The following is a 17,537-nucleotide window of genomic DNA, read 5'->3' as shown; positions in this document are numbered from 1 at the left end:
CAAAAGCGATTTCTGGTTTAGAAGGCACACATAATATGCAGTCAAACACATGAAAAACATATCTTAGTAAATAATGATTAATACTTTGAATAATAATCACAATCACTTAAAAAAATCTTTTTAAGTCAAGAATCTTTTTTTCTAATAGAATATATTTTTCAAATGATGGAACTTTGCTAGGGGATTTGAATTTTGAAAAACAAGTATGAACACCTCCAAAATGTTTGTTAATTAATTATTTGTATTACCAGTTAGCCTTTAAAACATTATTTTTAAACTATTCGAAAGCTTTTGTTTCGTTTTTTGTTTTTTCAGAAAATGACAGAGAATGAAAGAGTATCAAAAGATTAGATAGAAAAAAATCCCAGAAAATGTTGATTGCAAAACAATTTTAGAAAATGTATCCCTAGAAAGTTATAAAACTGAGTATATTAGCCGTTTGTCTTTACTGTGAAGAATAAAAGGATTTCTTAGTTTTTGTACAGTAAATCACAAAAATATAAGTTAGATTTCCAAGCATTTTAGTTGATCTTAGTGCAGATGTGCTGTACAAGCTTAGGGGCCAGGGGCCCTGATTACTAAATCGGACGTTGTACTGTATTTTGCATGGCCATTCTGTCCCTATAGGTTGGATGGTTGGGTAATAACAATATGATTTTTATAAATTGAATAGAGGTTAAGTAGGCTACAGTTTAGGGCAATACACTTTGAAGCAATAACCAGAGGACAATTTTGTGTCTTTGAAACTGCAAAAGTCTTGGGTCACACTGTTTCACACCAGCTTTAACTTTTTGAAAACATTGTAATAGGATGGGCCAGCTTTGATGGTCGATGGTTATTAAGTGTAATTTGGCTCCCGTGAGTGTTTGGGCTTAGTTTCTACAAAACAGGTGGTCTGTGGATTTCCAGTTCATTCCCACCACCTACGCTACTCACAAACCTTCAAATCCAGCCCCCCCTCCAAAAAAAAAAAAAAAAAAAAAAGATCCCCAGCTGCCCCTCCACAATTCCCTTGGACACATGGGAAAGGTTATTTGCACAATTGTTAGTGATTAGCTCTTGATTTGCCTCATTCTCTTTGTGTGACCAAGTCAGTGCATGCATGCAGAAACCAATCCCTCTGAGGGCACAGCTGTGGCTCAGCCATCACTGAGAATACTTGAAGAGAAGCAGATTGAGACGCCGTGTTGGAGGAGGAAGATGAGAGGATAAAGAAAAATGAAAGCCTAATGGTGAAATTAGGACCATTCATACTTCTAGAGTCGTGTTTTTATGTGATGGGTTGAATTTTTGATTCCTCATTGATGACAGAAAATATCAACCATTTTACTTATACTTGACTCAACACAAATGACCTTTCTCACTTTCAGACTTACAGAACATGACTCCCTTAGCAAGCCCCTGGGCTGGGATTGTTCCCTTAGATCTGGTTAGTGAAAAACAAGATATTCTAAAGTTTGCTTGGCACAAATGTGATTCAAGGGTGTGCTGCCCTGCTGAAAAATAAATGTGCTAAGTGTACTAAAATTTAGCATACTTTTGTGTACTTGAAGGCACACTAATCATTACTATACTTTAAGTGTGTTTATGATTAGTTAACTTGAAGGATGCTATTTTGGAACAACTAATTTTGTACTAAATATATTTTAATTGTAATTAAATTGTGGACAAGCTCAACTTGAAGTGTATTTAGTGTACTTTGATGTGCTAAAGTGGAACAACTTAAAGTATATTTTGTATACTTTAAGTATATGAGTTTATATGTACTAATATATGCTTAATTAGTCAAATTAAAGTGCACTATGGTTGTATTATAACTACATTAAAAATGATTTGTTAGTGTCTTAAAAATATATAAGCTTTATACTTTTAATATACTCTTACTGTGGTAATAATATGCTTAATTATACTGTTGGCTTATTCCAATTACTAAAAAAGCATACTTTGCAGTTAATAGTAAATATACTTTATCATTACATTGCTATACTACTTTCTACCTTGCACATTCTTGCAAATGTATTAACAGTATACTAAATGCTGAAAGACTTGTGGATATACTTCCGTGCAGATGAAAAAATATACTTTAATGTATTTGAAACATGTCCAAATTATAGTACATTACAAATAATATAACTTGTACTATCTCAGAATGTATAAACATTTACATATCGACGTTAACCATTTTCATTATAAAACTTACAACACATTTTCAAATATTGGTACTTTAGTACACTTTGTAGAAATATGTCAATTTCAGGCAGCAGACCTAAACATTACAAATAAACTTTAAAGAACGCAGAGGAATACTGAACAATGAAAAACAACATTCCTTATTATTGCACCCCTAAACCCTCCCACCATACAAAAACACGCCCACCACACATTATTTTCCTTTTTTTGGCTGAACTGCTCATTGTTACATTTTCGTCTGATGGCCGTGCGCACATCAGAGACACTTGTCTACGGAAACTCCAGAAGAACAGCGTCTGTTAACCAAACAGAGAGATACTGTAAATTCATAGTATTTTTGAGCAGTACATCAGAAAAGTCTGACAAATTGTATCAGTATGATATACCAGGGTCCATAAGTGCACCAGAAAAAAAAATTGTCCATTTCAGTTGAATTTAAATAAATCTGATGCATCAAGTGGTTTTATCAGATCTGATCAAAAAAATTAAACAAAGTAACAACAAAAATTGTCAGAGATCTCAGAAAAGAAAAAAATTATGAATCCGCAGAAAGAAAGGGAAGAAAAATCCTTAAGTTTCCTTGTTTTTCCTACCACCCTCCAGGGAACCGGATGGCATTCACATTGGGAACATTCTGCATCAACATCTCTGGTGGAGTCTAGTCCAGTCCATACAATGAACTGCTCAGCTGTAACAGCAGATTCTGCAACTATGTAAAAAAAAAAACAGCCTGCACACAAATGTGCAGAGCAATTACTTCAATTGGAAAATAAATCATGTAATCACCATAATATAAATTGGTTTTTACCACATTTATACAGACAAAAATATAAAGTAAAATTATCAATTTACATGTGGTTCACTGTCTAAGAAATCATTATGGTCAGTAGTCAATACTTGTATCTGGAAAAAACAATCCAGGACACCTATGAAGGGTTAATTTTACGTTAACCCCTTGTGGGGGTTTTACAGCAACATCACACAAGATGTAGCTAGCTTGAAAGTGCATTTTCTTTTTTAGAAGAGCACATGGGGGGTGTGTTAGCCTCCTTCTCACTGTGCTAATGCATTCAATAAATCAAAAGAGCTAGTAAAATTACATATATTACAAAACATTATATCCTGACTGGTTTTACATCTCAAAAAATATATATATTTCATTCACAGGTTCATGTGAACTCACCAGGATATTCTTCAACACAATAATACAGCAAATCTTCCTGCTCAACCGATTACATCTCCTGTTTCTACAATACAAATATAATAATCAAAATCGCGTTTTATACAGATATCTTAAGATTTCAAAACCAAATGGGAATGTTTTGAAAGTTACCTCTCTCCATGCAGACCAAGGCCTTAAAAGAAAAGCACGCTAGCTCTGAGCAGGGAGGAGCCGTGACTAACTGCTGTGCAGGTGTGGTGCATTCAAAGTCTATGGGAATTCTGATATCAGTACTGAACCAAAAACTCCCCAAGACTAAAATTCTTGGGGAGCTACTACTTTACAGACATCAAGGCCAAACAACCTCCACATATCACTCCTATATGCATGAAGTGCTGTCAGCGACTTTTAAATATGTGCACTCACCAATTGGTCTTGTTTGCAGTAGCCCTGCTTTGATCCATTAAACAATACTAATGAAATGTTCTTTTTTGAACACTTGAGACAATTGTAATGTGTTAAGTTTATTTCTTTTGCATTTGGCCAGTATTAACTTTTCTGTTGCAATGTGGGTTATGCTATTTGTTAGATCATAATGTAGCACTGCACCAGCTTTAAACCACTTGCTTTTCAGCAGAACACACATTTTTGTGCACCTGTACTTTTGAAGTGAACATTTAGTGTTTTGTTCAATGTGGTTTTGTGTGTAAGATGTATTGTATCATATTTCTTTTTCAAAACTTATTAAACATTACATAACAACTGCAATAATTGCTATCTGTGTACTTTACACACAGCACAAAATTGCATAATAGGGTTTAAGTGCATTTTTGTAGTTATACTATTGAACACTTTCCAAAAGAATTACCTGAAGTACAAGCGTATATAACTTCACTTCATAATTAGATTCAAATGTAACTTAAAATGCACTCAAACTTAATATTACAGTGTCGATATTAAAATGTGTACTTTTAAAATATGCTTTCAATGTACGTTACAATGACAACTTTGAGCATACAATTTAAAATATAGCAAAAATATATGTAAAAACAAATTTAAAATAAGTACACTTTAGAAATTACACATAACTTTCACTTAAAGTATACTTTTTTAATAATATATTTCTATAAAGTGTAACATAGTGTAATTATGTTAAAGTGTGTTAAAAGTATTAGCATGAAAGCGTAATGTTAGTATACTTTTTATATATTTACAAAAAGTACAATTTGTCTAAGTACATTTTCAGTAAACTATAGGAAATATGAATATACTTGAAATACAATAAAGCACATTTTTTTTTTACCAGGGTGGGTTTGATGGTTGGGTGGGATATGTTGGTGTTGGACTTGAGGGCTGGCCCAGTGCCTCTACATAGCTGTTGAGGCCAAAGAATTTCTCTTACAGCAACTGCTGTTTTAGCCGCTGCTTTTTCTCTCTTTTCCTACATCCATCCAGTCACCCAAGCAAGTCAGAAGACCTCTGGCTAACTGGGTGTACAGCCAAAAATTCCCACTCCACTTCTTTGACCTCCCCTCTACAGCCATATATCAGGCTGACAGTTGATTGAGAACTCTTCATCCAGCAGAGATTAAGTACCCACCCGAATTTATTTGACATACGTTTTTAACAGTTTCTAACATGTAATTCTAACCACTATTTAAGCACTGTTTTTCTTTAGTGTTAAATATTACTGCCAAGGACAATAAAAATATTAAAGAAAGAGGATTATTATATGTCGCATGTAACACATTTTATTTTTTCTGTGACCATGTTGTTCTGACATGAGCCTCAGTTTAACCGCTTATTTATTTAGGGGGGAAAAAAGTAAAAATTTAGTTCTGCTTGAGAGTCACCGCTTTAGATGATTGTACTTCTGTGGATCACCTTTTGGGTACGATTGGGAGATGGAGGGGTGTCTACTGCAGATGGATTTTAATAAGAAAATGGTGATTGTCAATTACATTATATTAAAGTACACTCTCCCCTAGCAATTTAGAACTGAATCTGTCCAATCTCTCCAGGTACTAAATTATTGAAATGAACAAAAACAGCACAAAATAGAGACAAAATTGAATTCAACATAAGTTGTTCTCTGATCTAAAATGGATAAAAAATAGAACTTTTCTAATAAATCCTTATTTCTTCAAGTCCCTTTAGTGTTTTTTTTTTTCTTTTTTTGTAATGAATGTGAGCACTTTCGAGACTTTATGTTGTGTCTGGTAGTTATCAATGTTACATTTTAATCCCTGGTTTACACTAAATACTACACCAATGCTCTTTACTTGTATCTGTATTCCTTTTTTAATATCTGTAAGGAGTGTATTGCTTTCTAATATTTAAATGTAAAACATTGTAATTGATAGACAGTAAAACCCCAAAATGTTGTTTATTAGAACAATTAAATATTACAAGTTACAGCCCAGTTCGCTTAAGTACTGAATTCAACAGTAAGACTCTAATACATTGAAATTGACTCCTATTTACAATCGAGATCAAGGAAAAACAGGTAAAGAATGATATTAACTGAGCACATTTAAACAAGACACTAAACCCAAATATCAACAAATATGTTCACTTTTTTAAATTTACAGGAAATATTTACAGTTGCCAGATTTTAAATACAGAAATTCTTAATGTAAAGCTCAAATCCTCTAAATAAAGAGGTGAATGGGATTCTGAGGATCACTACATTTCTGCTATTTCTGATTAGAATACAATTATACTGCTTTTGAATTTCGGGGGAAAAATGTGATAGTTAGCTAGAAGTGAAGCTAATTTAAAAGGTTCCTGGCAAAGAAATTGAAATTCACTAGAAGAAAGTTACAACAGTAACACAGAAAAAAAAGTATTATTCTGACAATTCTTGATCTTTATTTCTTTTATTAACGGCCTCTAATCAGCAGTTATGATGTGGCTTCATAAAAATTCAGCAGTTTGTTTTAAAAAAAAAATTGAACTGGGATACAAGAGCTGCCAGCATGTGACAAAACAAGCCATAGCCAAATAAATAAATAAAATAAATGACAGCCCATGCTTCTGCTTAGGCAAAATTACCTAAGCCTGCTAACAAGATTAAAACAATTTTCTTTATCCTTAAATAGAGCTGCCATATTTAGCGAGAGTTTATGTTTAACATTCACTCTCCCTGGGAGAGCTGCCAGGGTTGAGAGCCATGAGAGGAGGAGCTTTGTGCTGAAAAGTGCCAGGGCATCTGGGATAAAAAAAAAAAAAAAAAAAAAAAGCTGAAGGGAAACCGGGGAGCTGCTTTCTGCAGAACAGTTGAATGACCTTTTCTAAAATGCTGCCACCCGCCTGCCACTGAAACACAGTCTGGCTAATTAAAGTTTCAGTGGCATTGAATTTTCACTAGCATAGCAAACCTCAGGCAACCTTGGGGGCTCTAAGAAGGAAAGATGGGCAATATAAGACAAGAGAGAGGAGAAAGACCCAAAGCAGGAACTGAAGAGGAGGACAGCCACTAGACAACAGCAGAAAAAAATCCAAGCATAAAAAAAGAAAAAGTAAACCTCTTTGCTTCTCATAATACAGTAGAGAGAAACCCCACATTAAAATGCAAATCTACAATACTACAGTATTTTACATAAGCTCTGATGTGGTTTGACCTTTCAAACTGTGCTGCTAAAAATGTTCAAGATCAGACAGAATTAGAAATCAAACTGAAACTGTCAAACTGTATACAGCCGGGTGAATGCAGTTAGAAAGAGCTAAACGAGAGATATCCAATGTCAAAACGCTGAGTGCTTTTCCAAATCTATTGGGCTGCCTCTCAGCCTAATGGAATCTTGATGGGTGAGTTTCAAGAATAAATGCATGACTTATGACACGACTACTGGGAGCATTACCCAATATACTGGACAGCATGTTTCTGTCTCCAAAGCATCATTGAATAATTGGCCACATTTGACCAGGACATTTCTGGAAAAACGGCCAAGTAAAGGCTATGCAACCAGACAGATTCACTCAAATCCTGCATTTCACAATCTGCTGGCCTTGTCTGCATTAATGATCTTGACCTCCTTTTCACCATGTTGGGAGTGAAAAAAGACTTAATGAAGCTGAACAAAGCTGCTTGTGTGTGTGTGTGAGACTGTGCTTGAGAGACAGAGATACAGGAGAACGGAAGGCCCATGTGACTTTGTGTTATAGCTTGATGAGGGCTTGCTCTGTGGTTCCTGGGGGATGTGGTCCAATCTAGACTTTATTAGGCCTCACTGATCTGTGTGCAGGAAGCTGTGTGCTTGCCTTCTTTATCAAGAGCATTCACTTGAGTTTCTAAGAACTTCTTTGTGTGGAACTTTACAATGCACTCAGATGGTAACAGCTTAATAATGCATGCAAGGTATGGACCTTTTTATGCTTCAGTCTGCTCATAAGAGGTGAACTGCTATTTCTGTTAACATTATTTGTGTATATAAAGTACTAATACTAATTTCTCCATGCATGAATACAACTTTTCTCAAACAAAACTGGTATTACTGGTTGAATATTATCTTAAAACTTTCAGTGATAAACAAATAAATTTAGACATTTAGTCCTTTATTAAGCATGACTTATGTAGGTACTATATTTAATGCAAGCAAACCACTTTAAAATGTTGCAAAAAGGAAAACAAATGTTTATTAGCAAAAACCATGAAAGCAATGTCAGAGAGTGACTATAGCCCTTGACCCTGGAGGAAAACTACCTGCAAAAAATGTAAAATACCTAAGAAAGAGCTAAAATATCAGAGTAAGCAGCAAGTACAAAATGTGGCCTGTTGTTGAGTCAATTTACAACATCATGCAGGCTGGCTGACTCTAGGCTGAAGGACATTTAGGAAAAGATAACGCACCTACCATCCCTAATTTTAACATTCAAATCTTTATGACTAGTGTAATGATAGGGTTTATGTTACCTGAGTCAGATTAAGCAATGAATATTTTGGATGTATTTAGCCTATCTATCAGTTGTTTTTATCTGACAAACCTATTTTCAAAAGGGCATTATATAAGTATCATTATAACTTTACAGATTAGGCGTAAAAAGGTTTCTATTTTTCAATAACAATTTGGACTTGTGAGGGAAAAATGCAGAAGCTACATCTTTTCCATCACATGATAATAAAAAGATGTACGTGCAGAAGACGTCTAATGTGCTTTGAAAAATAAGAATATCAATTTAATGAATACATTTTTTAACATAAAGTAGTTTTTTGATATTCTGACAACACCAGACCACATAAATATTTACCTCTGGTTACAATGTCAGCGTTGACACTAAAATATTCTGCATCAATGGGAATAGTAGGCTGAAGTTACAGAGACAGAATTCAGGCATTGGTAGACCTTAGTAGCTCAGTGAAAGAGCTGAGAAATTTTTTATTTTTTTTCTCAGTGTTATATTATAAAAGTCAAATGAGTGTAAATCAGAGATGGGGGACTCGAGTCAATGACTTGACTCTAGTCTGACTTGAGTCGCCAGATTTGTGACTTAAGACTTGCTTGTTAAGAATTATCAAAAGACTTGACTTTGACTTGCCCTTCATGACCTACAAATTGACTTGACTTGAGTCATAGGACTTGCCAAATCACTGCAATTGTGTTAATCCTATTATAATTATTAGCAAATGAATTATTGCTTTTTTTGCCTGAGTGCTCCTGGCTGACCTGCAGCATATCAGCAAACCTGGCAACCAATCTTCCACGCAAAGTAAAGAGGGGAATACCTACGTCAGACTAATGAGTGATCAGTAAAGACGGAAGCCACTCTCCTAGCAGAAATCATGTATTTTGGCTACTGTATAAAGACTACCGTACACAACAACACAAAATGAAAAAGTTGAAGAATGTTGAAGATACTGAAAGTTGCAAGCGCTATATCGATAAAATCGACAAAACATTGACTGTAAAATGGGTTTAGTGAAATTTTGGGGAAAAATAGACTTGACTTTTTACTTTATGACTAAACCTACGCTTGGACTTGACTTGCTTGGTCCTCCTGACCCGGGACTTGCTTGAGACTTGATTCCTGATACTTGGGACTCACTTGAGACTTGCATGTATGGGACTTTCTCCCATCTCTGGTGTAAACATCTGGCAAGATTTTGAGCTTTGTACCAAGGAGGCAAAAGGACATAGAAGCAATGAGGTTTGAAGGAGGTTTCTTCTTTTAATCTGAACACATAATTTAAAGGTTTGCTAATGCCAGTGAGCATGGGTCTGCCACTAACATTACCTTCTTTAAGCCAGCTGAACAGCATTTTTCATTGACCAATGAAAAAGTTAGAAGTTTCTAACCGATGTCACAAAGGATTTGGAATCTTCATAAGGAAATGCCTAATCCTAACTAACATGATCTCTCTCGTATCGACTTCTGAAAGGATAGCAATGTAAGCTTTTAAAAAAAGGGGGGGGGAAAAGCCTAAACCATATGTTTATCATTGTATGAGTTAATGTTTCTTTCAGTAAAAGGGATGTTACAATCTTAGATTAATACATTTGCCTAAAGTTTAAACTCATTAAGTAGAAATAATTTTGGTTCCTACTTTTTATTAGTTAGAACAAACTACAAACTGTTTTCAACCTGGTCTGGTGAAAATTATTAAGTTCATATCTCTGTTATCATTACATCATTACAACTTTTGTACATTTGAATATTAATGAATATTTAAAAATGTATTCATTGATTCATTTTGCGTCATGCTTATCCCTGCTGGGGTTGCAAGGGCGGCTGCTGTCTATCTCCAGCTGTTTATGGAAAAGAGGCGGGGTACACCCTGAACAGGTTGCCAGTCCATCACAGGGCAACTCAGAGACAAACAGGACAAACAACCATTCACACACACTCACACCTAGGGAGAATTTAGAGAAGCCAATGAACCTAAGATGTTTAAATTTAAATTCAATATTTTATTGTTTTAATAATCTAGCTGCCCTGATACTCTCTTGGCAATCTCTGTTTTAAACAAAGTATTTAGCAATAATTGAATGAACCTGAATAAATAATGTATCCAACAAAATGAGGATTACATCTGTGATATAGAGGCATTTGTGATTGGAGATTTTGTGTCCAGGTTTGATTTCTTTGTGTACTCACGGTTGACAAAGCTTGATGAGGTCCTGGTCGGTGGTTCCAGGGGGGAGACCACGAATATACAGGTTGGTCTTACTGAGCTGCTCCGCCCCTCCCTGGCTGCAGCTGTTGGTGCTGGGGCTGGGAGGAGCCATAGGATGAGGGGGTGGAGCATAGGGCTGCTGGAAAAGACAAAACACAATAACAACTTAGTATAACATGCTGAAAAATAAAATGTGATAGGAGAAAACATGGCGACTACTATGTCATGAATGACAACAGCCCAGGTGAGAGCTGAAAATCAGATGTGAGCTATAATGAAAAATTTAACATTTGAGAAACAGCAGACACTATCGATTCAGTATCACTAAGATGAAGAAACAAAATCTTAAAGGAGTCTTGACATGAAAAGGAGATGTTATAATATCAGTAACTGTACGAGATAAAGAGACAACAGGTAATAATGACAACAATTACAATAACATCTTTATATTGGGGAGTGAAAATAAAATTGCTCTGCACAATAACAAAGGTTCAAAAATGGCTTTAATGTTAGATCATGACTGCAGCATATGGCTTTTTTTTCCACTTCACTTCATTTTGTTTTAAATAAACATTTCACTGAGAGGGCTCACACAAATTAGACTTCATATGGCTTCCAGCAGCTTATAAACAGTTTTAAGTGATGGCAAGCTTCTACTCTCTACTAAAATTGCCAGAACCAATTTCATTACACTGTGAAACAATTTTCACCTCCAAGGGTGTGAGATCCCGATGCAATAATGCACTCCAGTGTATTTTATAGCCATCTACATATGAATATCTTTTTTTCAGTGTAATCCTCAGCTCACAACAGTTATTCAGAATTTGATTCCATCTTTTCACTCCTCCTCATCCCCGGCTCCTTTTTATTTGCTTGTTCTGTTTGTGTAGATTTATGGCACAGGAGTCAGGGCCCCCTGCTCACAGACCATTTATATCTCTATTGCAGGGACACTGCACCTAATGACAGAGAGGGAGTGCTAAAGCCCTGTGGGCATGAATTGAGGCAGGGGCTAAAAGAATGGAAAACTATTGTAAAGACTATTGTATGAAGCATAGGAGAGAAAAATAACCTGGTAGAGAGTGTGGCTTAACAAAACTACCACCAGCAGTTCTACTTAACCAAGTTAACCCTCATCTTTCCAGAGGTGGAGCTCAAAACCTCAAAGTAAGCTGTGAAAACACACACATACACTCACGCCATTAGACCACCAATTTGCCCCACACGTTAACAGTGTCTGTTGGAGCATGGCTGATTTGATGCGCTATTTTAAGCCTGTGTGCCATGCCAGCGTGTCGACTCCCACTTCTCAGACAAAGAGCTGGGGTCCCTGGAGCGTGAAGAGGGAGCCACGTCCATCAATGGACAGCCAATTACCACGCTAGGCTAAATGGAACTGATGGGGAGTCAGTCTCTGTTCCATACTAACAATTACAATGTATGTTTGAAGTGACAAGAACACACACGGTGTGATAACAATAAAACACCTTTTCTACACATGTGTAAAATCAGCCTCCTGTAAGACAAATATTTATCATCTATAGAAAATCTAAAGAGAACTCCACATTATAGAATTTAATAATCCCTTCTAACTAACGTGAGAATTTGTGTGTCTCTAATTAAATACATTTTCTAGTCAAAATAAAAAATGTTAGCCTATCATCTACCATTCAGTCTGTAGGTTAGTCACAGGAGTTCTAGACCTGTAAAACAATTTGTAAAGTGCAATTCAGAATGGCTGTACCACACATCTGCTGACTTTTACATCATCTAAGATTAATATGTATTAACACTCCTAAGGTCTATTTAAAAATGACACCATAATTATGCCAAGTAACATCATGCAAAGCCATGCATATGCTCCGTCTGCACTGATGAAATATCTACCTCAGCAAGGTCATGGAAAAAACAACAATATAAGCACCATAACATATTCTTTATATCATAAAAAAATAAAACAAGGTTAAGTGTGTTTCACTCTATGTAAATTTAGATTAGATTTACAGACAAGGAAATGTTGTATTGATGGCCACAATGTCTCCTCTTTTTGTGTCACTTTTTAATACAGGATTAACCGAAACTTAAATAAAATACGCTACACAATGATTAAACATTCCTATTAAAACATATAGTAAATATTCTCATGTTAACTTCCTTTCTTAGCAAATGAGCATAAGGACAAAGACACAAGCTTCTTAAAGACTTCAGCTAGACCTGTTCAGATTAATATATGCTCATATATATGCTCAATATCGAAAAATATGAGCAGCTGGAAAGATAGAGACATATATTTAGTTGGAAACAATCAAAATGCAAAAGTAAAACATTGAACACTGATGAAAAGCATGTGCTATTATCTGCTTTTTTAAACCATTTATGAATAAAACAGACACATTTATTAAATAGGAATAGTATCAAAATATTATTTTTAATAGTTAAAAAAAATACATGATGAAGGTACTCATATTTTCAATTCTTCTTTTTTAATTTGAATTTCCCTGTATGTGAAATTTGGACTTGTATTCCTGCTCTTTGTTCTTAGGTGTTTCACCTAGTATAATTTTCGCAGTGCCTCTGCCTCAAGTTTTATTTATTTTTTTCTTTCCATATACCGGTGCTTAGACTTATCCATATGGCACAGAAAATTATGGCGCATCCAAAGTCAGTTAAAACCTATTATTTCCACACTCTGATGCTTGATTGAAAATCTGCAAAGTCATCCAATTGACTAAAAGTATGGAGTTGCTAACAAGTAATTGACTGAGTTGCTATTTTTGTTAATTAGTTGTGCAGAGTAACCCTAATAAAGTGACCAATGAGTCCGCTTTTTATGCATGACAGGACTCAATGATTTACAAAATAGTCTAGTTTCATTTGAGAGTCACCCCTTTAGAGGATGTTTTAATACTGCCAGATAATTTGTTGGGGGAAAAGGAGCAGGGAGATGCACAGGCAACTGACCACAGACAGTAAATGTTGTCCCTTAAACACTTCTTATCCAAGAAGTTGCAAAAAAAGAAAAAGAAACTAAGCAACATTATTCTTTATCTTGTGCTATGGCAGTAGTTAATAGGAATTTAAATCTCCTGAGTGTACAACTTGTGCTATTGACCCCCTTCTGGAGTTCCTTGCACTTACACAGCTGCAGTTCAAGTTTCAACTTTGAGGCTTTTACCTTTTGCCAACATCCTCTCAGCTCTTCATTTCTTTTTGTCCACGTTCACTGTGGTCTAAATTACTTAGCGTGCTGCAAATGTCACCTTACTATAAAGACAGGTGCTGTAGGAGCTGTATGTTAATGCAAAAGTTCCTCCATAGCCTTTATAAAATCCTTCAATGATCCACATAGCTCTCCTCCTTTTCAGCAGGCTCCAGGCTTGGCTTCTATTCTACCCTTTGGAATTCACGTATCCTGCCCTATCGATTTACTTTCATTTTTTAAGGTCAGAAGCTGAAATCTTACACAATGAGGCATGGAGGGTCAAAATGAGCTCATTACTTACAGTGCTGGGCGAAGAGGCACAGAGTGAGGTTATCCAAAGGGAAAAGAAAAAAGGCAGGGAAAAGTCCTCTGGGATGAGGAATGGACTAAGCACCAAAGGTTTCAAGAGAATTAGTGTCCATTTTTAAATGGTTTAAAAAGACATTACTTTTGTGATGAATGACTTTTAAAGACTATTAATTATCTGTTTTTGTTTCACGCTTAAAACGAAGCAAAAAAGTTGAAGTTTTGAAATTCGAAGGATCTAATGGAAAAGATTTACAAGACAGAATTTAGTGGACACACAGGTTATATGGCAAAATAATTCAACCGTTTTAAAATGTCTGCAGGACAATTTGCTGCCACCCTGGTGGTTAATAACTAAGCTTGTTTCCCCTCCTGGGCAGTTTAATGACTGCAATTTGGCCACAAACTGTCAGCCTAAAAGATTCCCAAATATACAATAAATACTGGACTCATGTCAGAGTGACAAAGACTGAACACATCCTCTAAAGTATATTTCCACAAGGAGGAAAGGTGAGTGAAGTTTGGGTTGGAGTAGGAGGGAGAGGCACAATGTTAAAAGGAGGCTGATGGAAAAAAGAAAGAGAATAGCTGGTTATGACACTTGGAAAGAAAAAGAAAAGGAACTCCAGGTGGTAAATGAGAAAACCTCCATTCTGCCTCCTCCCTATCCAGCTGTGACATGCCGCTACACAGACTTACTGCGGATTTCAATTTGCTCCACTGTATTTTAGACAGGCAAAATAGTTTACACAGGCCCAATTTACCGAGCCAGTCGTGCAGAAGGGTTCACAGCCTGTGTGACATGCCAGAGAATGTTTATGAGTGTATTAAGTGAGGGTGATAAATCTAGCGCGGGTTGCATAGGCTGAGTGCATATACTGTAGTGTTGCAATGTATATTCACACATTCACACAAGGACAACACACACATCTTTAACAGAGATAGCCATTTTGTCACAGCGTATAAATGTCCTTTAAACAGCCTAAATGTAATGTGTAGCTATGATTGTACAGTTTGAAATTTTTAATTTTTAATAGAATAACACAACAAAACCTTTAAATTAATTTGTAATAGTTTGCATTTTGCGCATTGTTGCTTAAATGTAGTATTCAGTTTTCTGAGGCAATTTGGGATAGTTCCCCAAAAATGTTCAAATTCAGCTTCCCCATTTGATATCATTACTGAATGATGTGTGAATTGAGTTGGTGAATGTGGCTCTTAGAATAAAAGCGCAGTGAATGATCAATAACATAGAAAAAAAATATGTGTCAATGAAGTACAGTTATCATTCTTTGGAGAGGATGCTTCTATTGGAGAATTCTAACAAATAAAAATTAAATAAATAAAACATAAAAACTACTTAACAAAACAAAAAAAAGTGCATAATAAAATGTAGAACTTGTTCATGGCTTTGCCTGGAATTCTGATTACAAATTGGGACCATTATAAAGTGTTTAAGTGAGCCAGTAGAGAGGAGAAAGAAAAGAGACCTGTCACTTTCTTTGGTACCCTTTAACTATGAGAAACAAATAACTGGATTTTTAAGGATTTTTTATGAACCTATTAGCAAATTATGGTAAATATTTGGTCACAGACAAGCAAGAATGATGACTCTCCTTTACAACCCTACAACTGTCTGCTGTATAAAGGACACCTGTCCATCCCCAAATACAGTCAGACTCCTAACTCAACTATGGCCAAGACCAAAGAGCTATCAAAGGCCCCTAGAAAAATTGAGAAATGGAGAAAAATGGAGACCTCCAGCTGGCTGGGAAGAGTGAATCTACATAGGAAAGCAGGTTGGTGTGAATAAAACAACTGTGGTAGCAGTTGTTAGAAAATGAAACACCAATGGGATCATTGATAATCCCCTTGATGTCGGGTTCCATGCAAAATATCATCAGGTGGGGACAAATTGATAATGAGAACAGTGAGCAGAAAAACCTAGAATTACACAAAGAGACCTGATGAATGTTCTGCAAAGAGCTGGGACTAACGTGGAAAAAGCTACCATCAAAAACACTACGACAGGGACGTAATTCTGCAGTACCACTCCTGTTCCCTTACTTAAGCCAGTAAGTGCCCAGACGTGCCTGAAGTTTGACAAATAACATGTCGATGATCCAGAAGAGAATTTTGTTGGATAAAATCAAAATAACTTTCTGGCACAAACAAATCCTGTTTAGAGAAAGACGTAGGCTGAGTTTCAACCAAAGAACACCATGTCCTGTGAAGCAAAGGGGTGAAAACATAATGCATTTGTGCTGTTATACTGCACGGGGTACAAGACAACTGATTTGTGTTAAGAGAAGAACATACTGAGCCATGCATCATAGGATTTGCAGCCAAAACATCCTTCCATCCTTCGTGGCCGGGTCTTCTAATATGACAAGGATACCAAACATGCCCCTCGGGCAACAACGGAGGGGCTCCGTAAAAAGCATTTCAAGGTCCAGACTCCAGAGGTCAACCCAATAGAAAATTTGGTTGAAAGTCTTTGTTGCCAAGTAACAGCCCCAAAATTTCAATGCCCTAGAGTAGATCTAGATGGAATAATGGAGTAAAATTCCAGCTATAGAGTGTGCAAACGAAGTGCGGACTTACAACATCACTAGCCCTCTGTCAAAGGCTATGCTACTTATTAGTACAAAGCATTGCATACAAAACAGGTTTAAATTGGCAGGTATCCGGACTTTTGCTTTACTTTTTTGAAGACATTTCAACACCTTTTCGGAAGCATTTTTTAATTATGTTGACCAACAGGCAACATAGAGCCAAAATTAAAGTAAAATACTGCCTTTTCTATATACTGTCTGGCACCCTTGATAAAAATAACAAATATCTATAGCTAAAGAACAAAATGCAGCACATACTCCAATTGGCAAATTGACTCCAAAGCAACATCTCTAAATCCAGGTGGATGTCCTAAAAAATCCTTGAAGGTACTGTCACACTGTCTTTTTTAAACTTTCTCCCTGTTGTTAGGTGCAGTAAGAGTTGTAAAAGAGTGTTTAACCTATTTGGTCTCCTACAATGTAAAGCTGGAATCTCAAACTTCAGTTGTTGGGGTCCAATATTCTACAATTTGAGGATGTTCATCTGCATTACTCACTTAAATGAAGTACAAAGAACTCTGTAAGGACTCTACAAACCTTCAATACATGCCATGAACAAATTCAGACACACAGGGACACAGAATTCCAGCCATGCTTGGGGCAAAGCTATCTATTCACAGACGACCTTTGCCGAGGCTGTTTAGCCAGCCATATTGGAGAGACCCCAAAAAATCGAGCCGATTTCAGGCCATAGCAAACAGAACCTTCTGACTGCCAAAAGCAAAGTGGACTGAGCAGCTTATTTTAAAACCAGATTGCTGCAAAAACAGAAGAAACAAACAAAATAACTCTGTAACATTCTCTCTAAGTTTATAGGGGAATAGTAACTAAAAAGTTCTAAACTTGGCTCCAGAACCAGGAGACTGCAAAGGACTAAGCCTTTCTTGCTAGCCAAAGACCCATCCAGAAACATAGCCTAGGCAGAGCATCACATTTCCAAAATTGACA

At 36.0% G+C, this 17,537-nt stretch overlaps 1 protein-coding gene and 1 long non-coding RNA gene across 5 annotated transcripts in view; both read right to left on the bottom strand.

Moving 5' to 3' along the window:
* Window positions 1-17,537, bottom strand: part of rbms3 (RNA binding motif, single stranded interacting protein) — a 433,687-nt gene that overhangs the window by 224,468 nt on the left and 191,682 nt on the right. For 2 of the 3 annotated variants that reach the window (XM_038277019.1, XM_038277017.1), the window contains one exon: window positions 10,448-10,605. In XM_038277019.1, the coding sequence (XP_038132947.1) occupies window positions 10,448-10,605 (158 nt within the window). The remainder of the gene's footprint in view (window positions 1-10,447; window positions 10,606-17,537) is intronic. The other variant, XM_038277018.1, reaches the window with a different exon arrangement.
* LOC119778002 lies at window positions 2,205-4,355 on the bottom strand. Of its 2 annotated transcripts, none has more exons than XR_005280013.1 (4): window positions 3,524-4,355; window positions 3,374-3,437; window positions 2,577-2,920; window positions 2,205-2,486 (listed from the first exon to the last, which is right to left on the bottom strand). It is a non-coding gene; the product is annotated as an uncharacterized LOC119778002 (long non-coding RNA). The 2 variants fall into 2 exon arrangements; XR_005280012.1 differs by having other exon boundaries at window positions 2,393-2,486; window positions 2,784-2,920; window positions 3,524-4,345.

The sequence above is a fragment of the Cyprinodon tularosa genome, unplaced genomic scaffold (genome assembly GCF_016077235.1).
Source record: "Cyprinodon tularosa strain WSP-4 unplaced genomic scaffold, ASM1607723v1 ctg13, whole genome shotgun sequence".
NCBI classification, from domain to species: Eukaryota; Metazoa; Chordata; class Actinopteri; order Cyprinodontiformes; family Cyprinodontidae; genus Cyprinodon; species Cyprinodon tularosa.
This window is presented reverse-complemented; position numbering and strand designations above follow the sequence as displayed.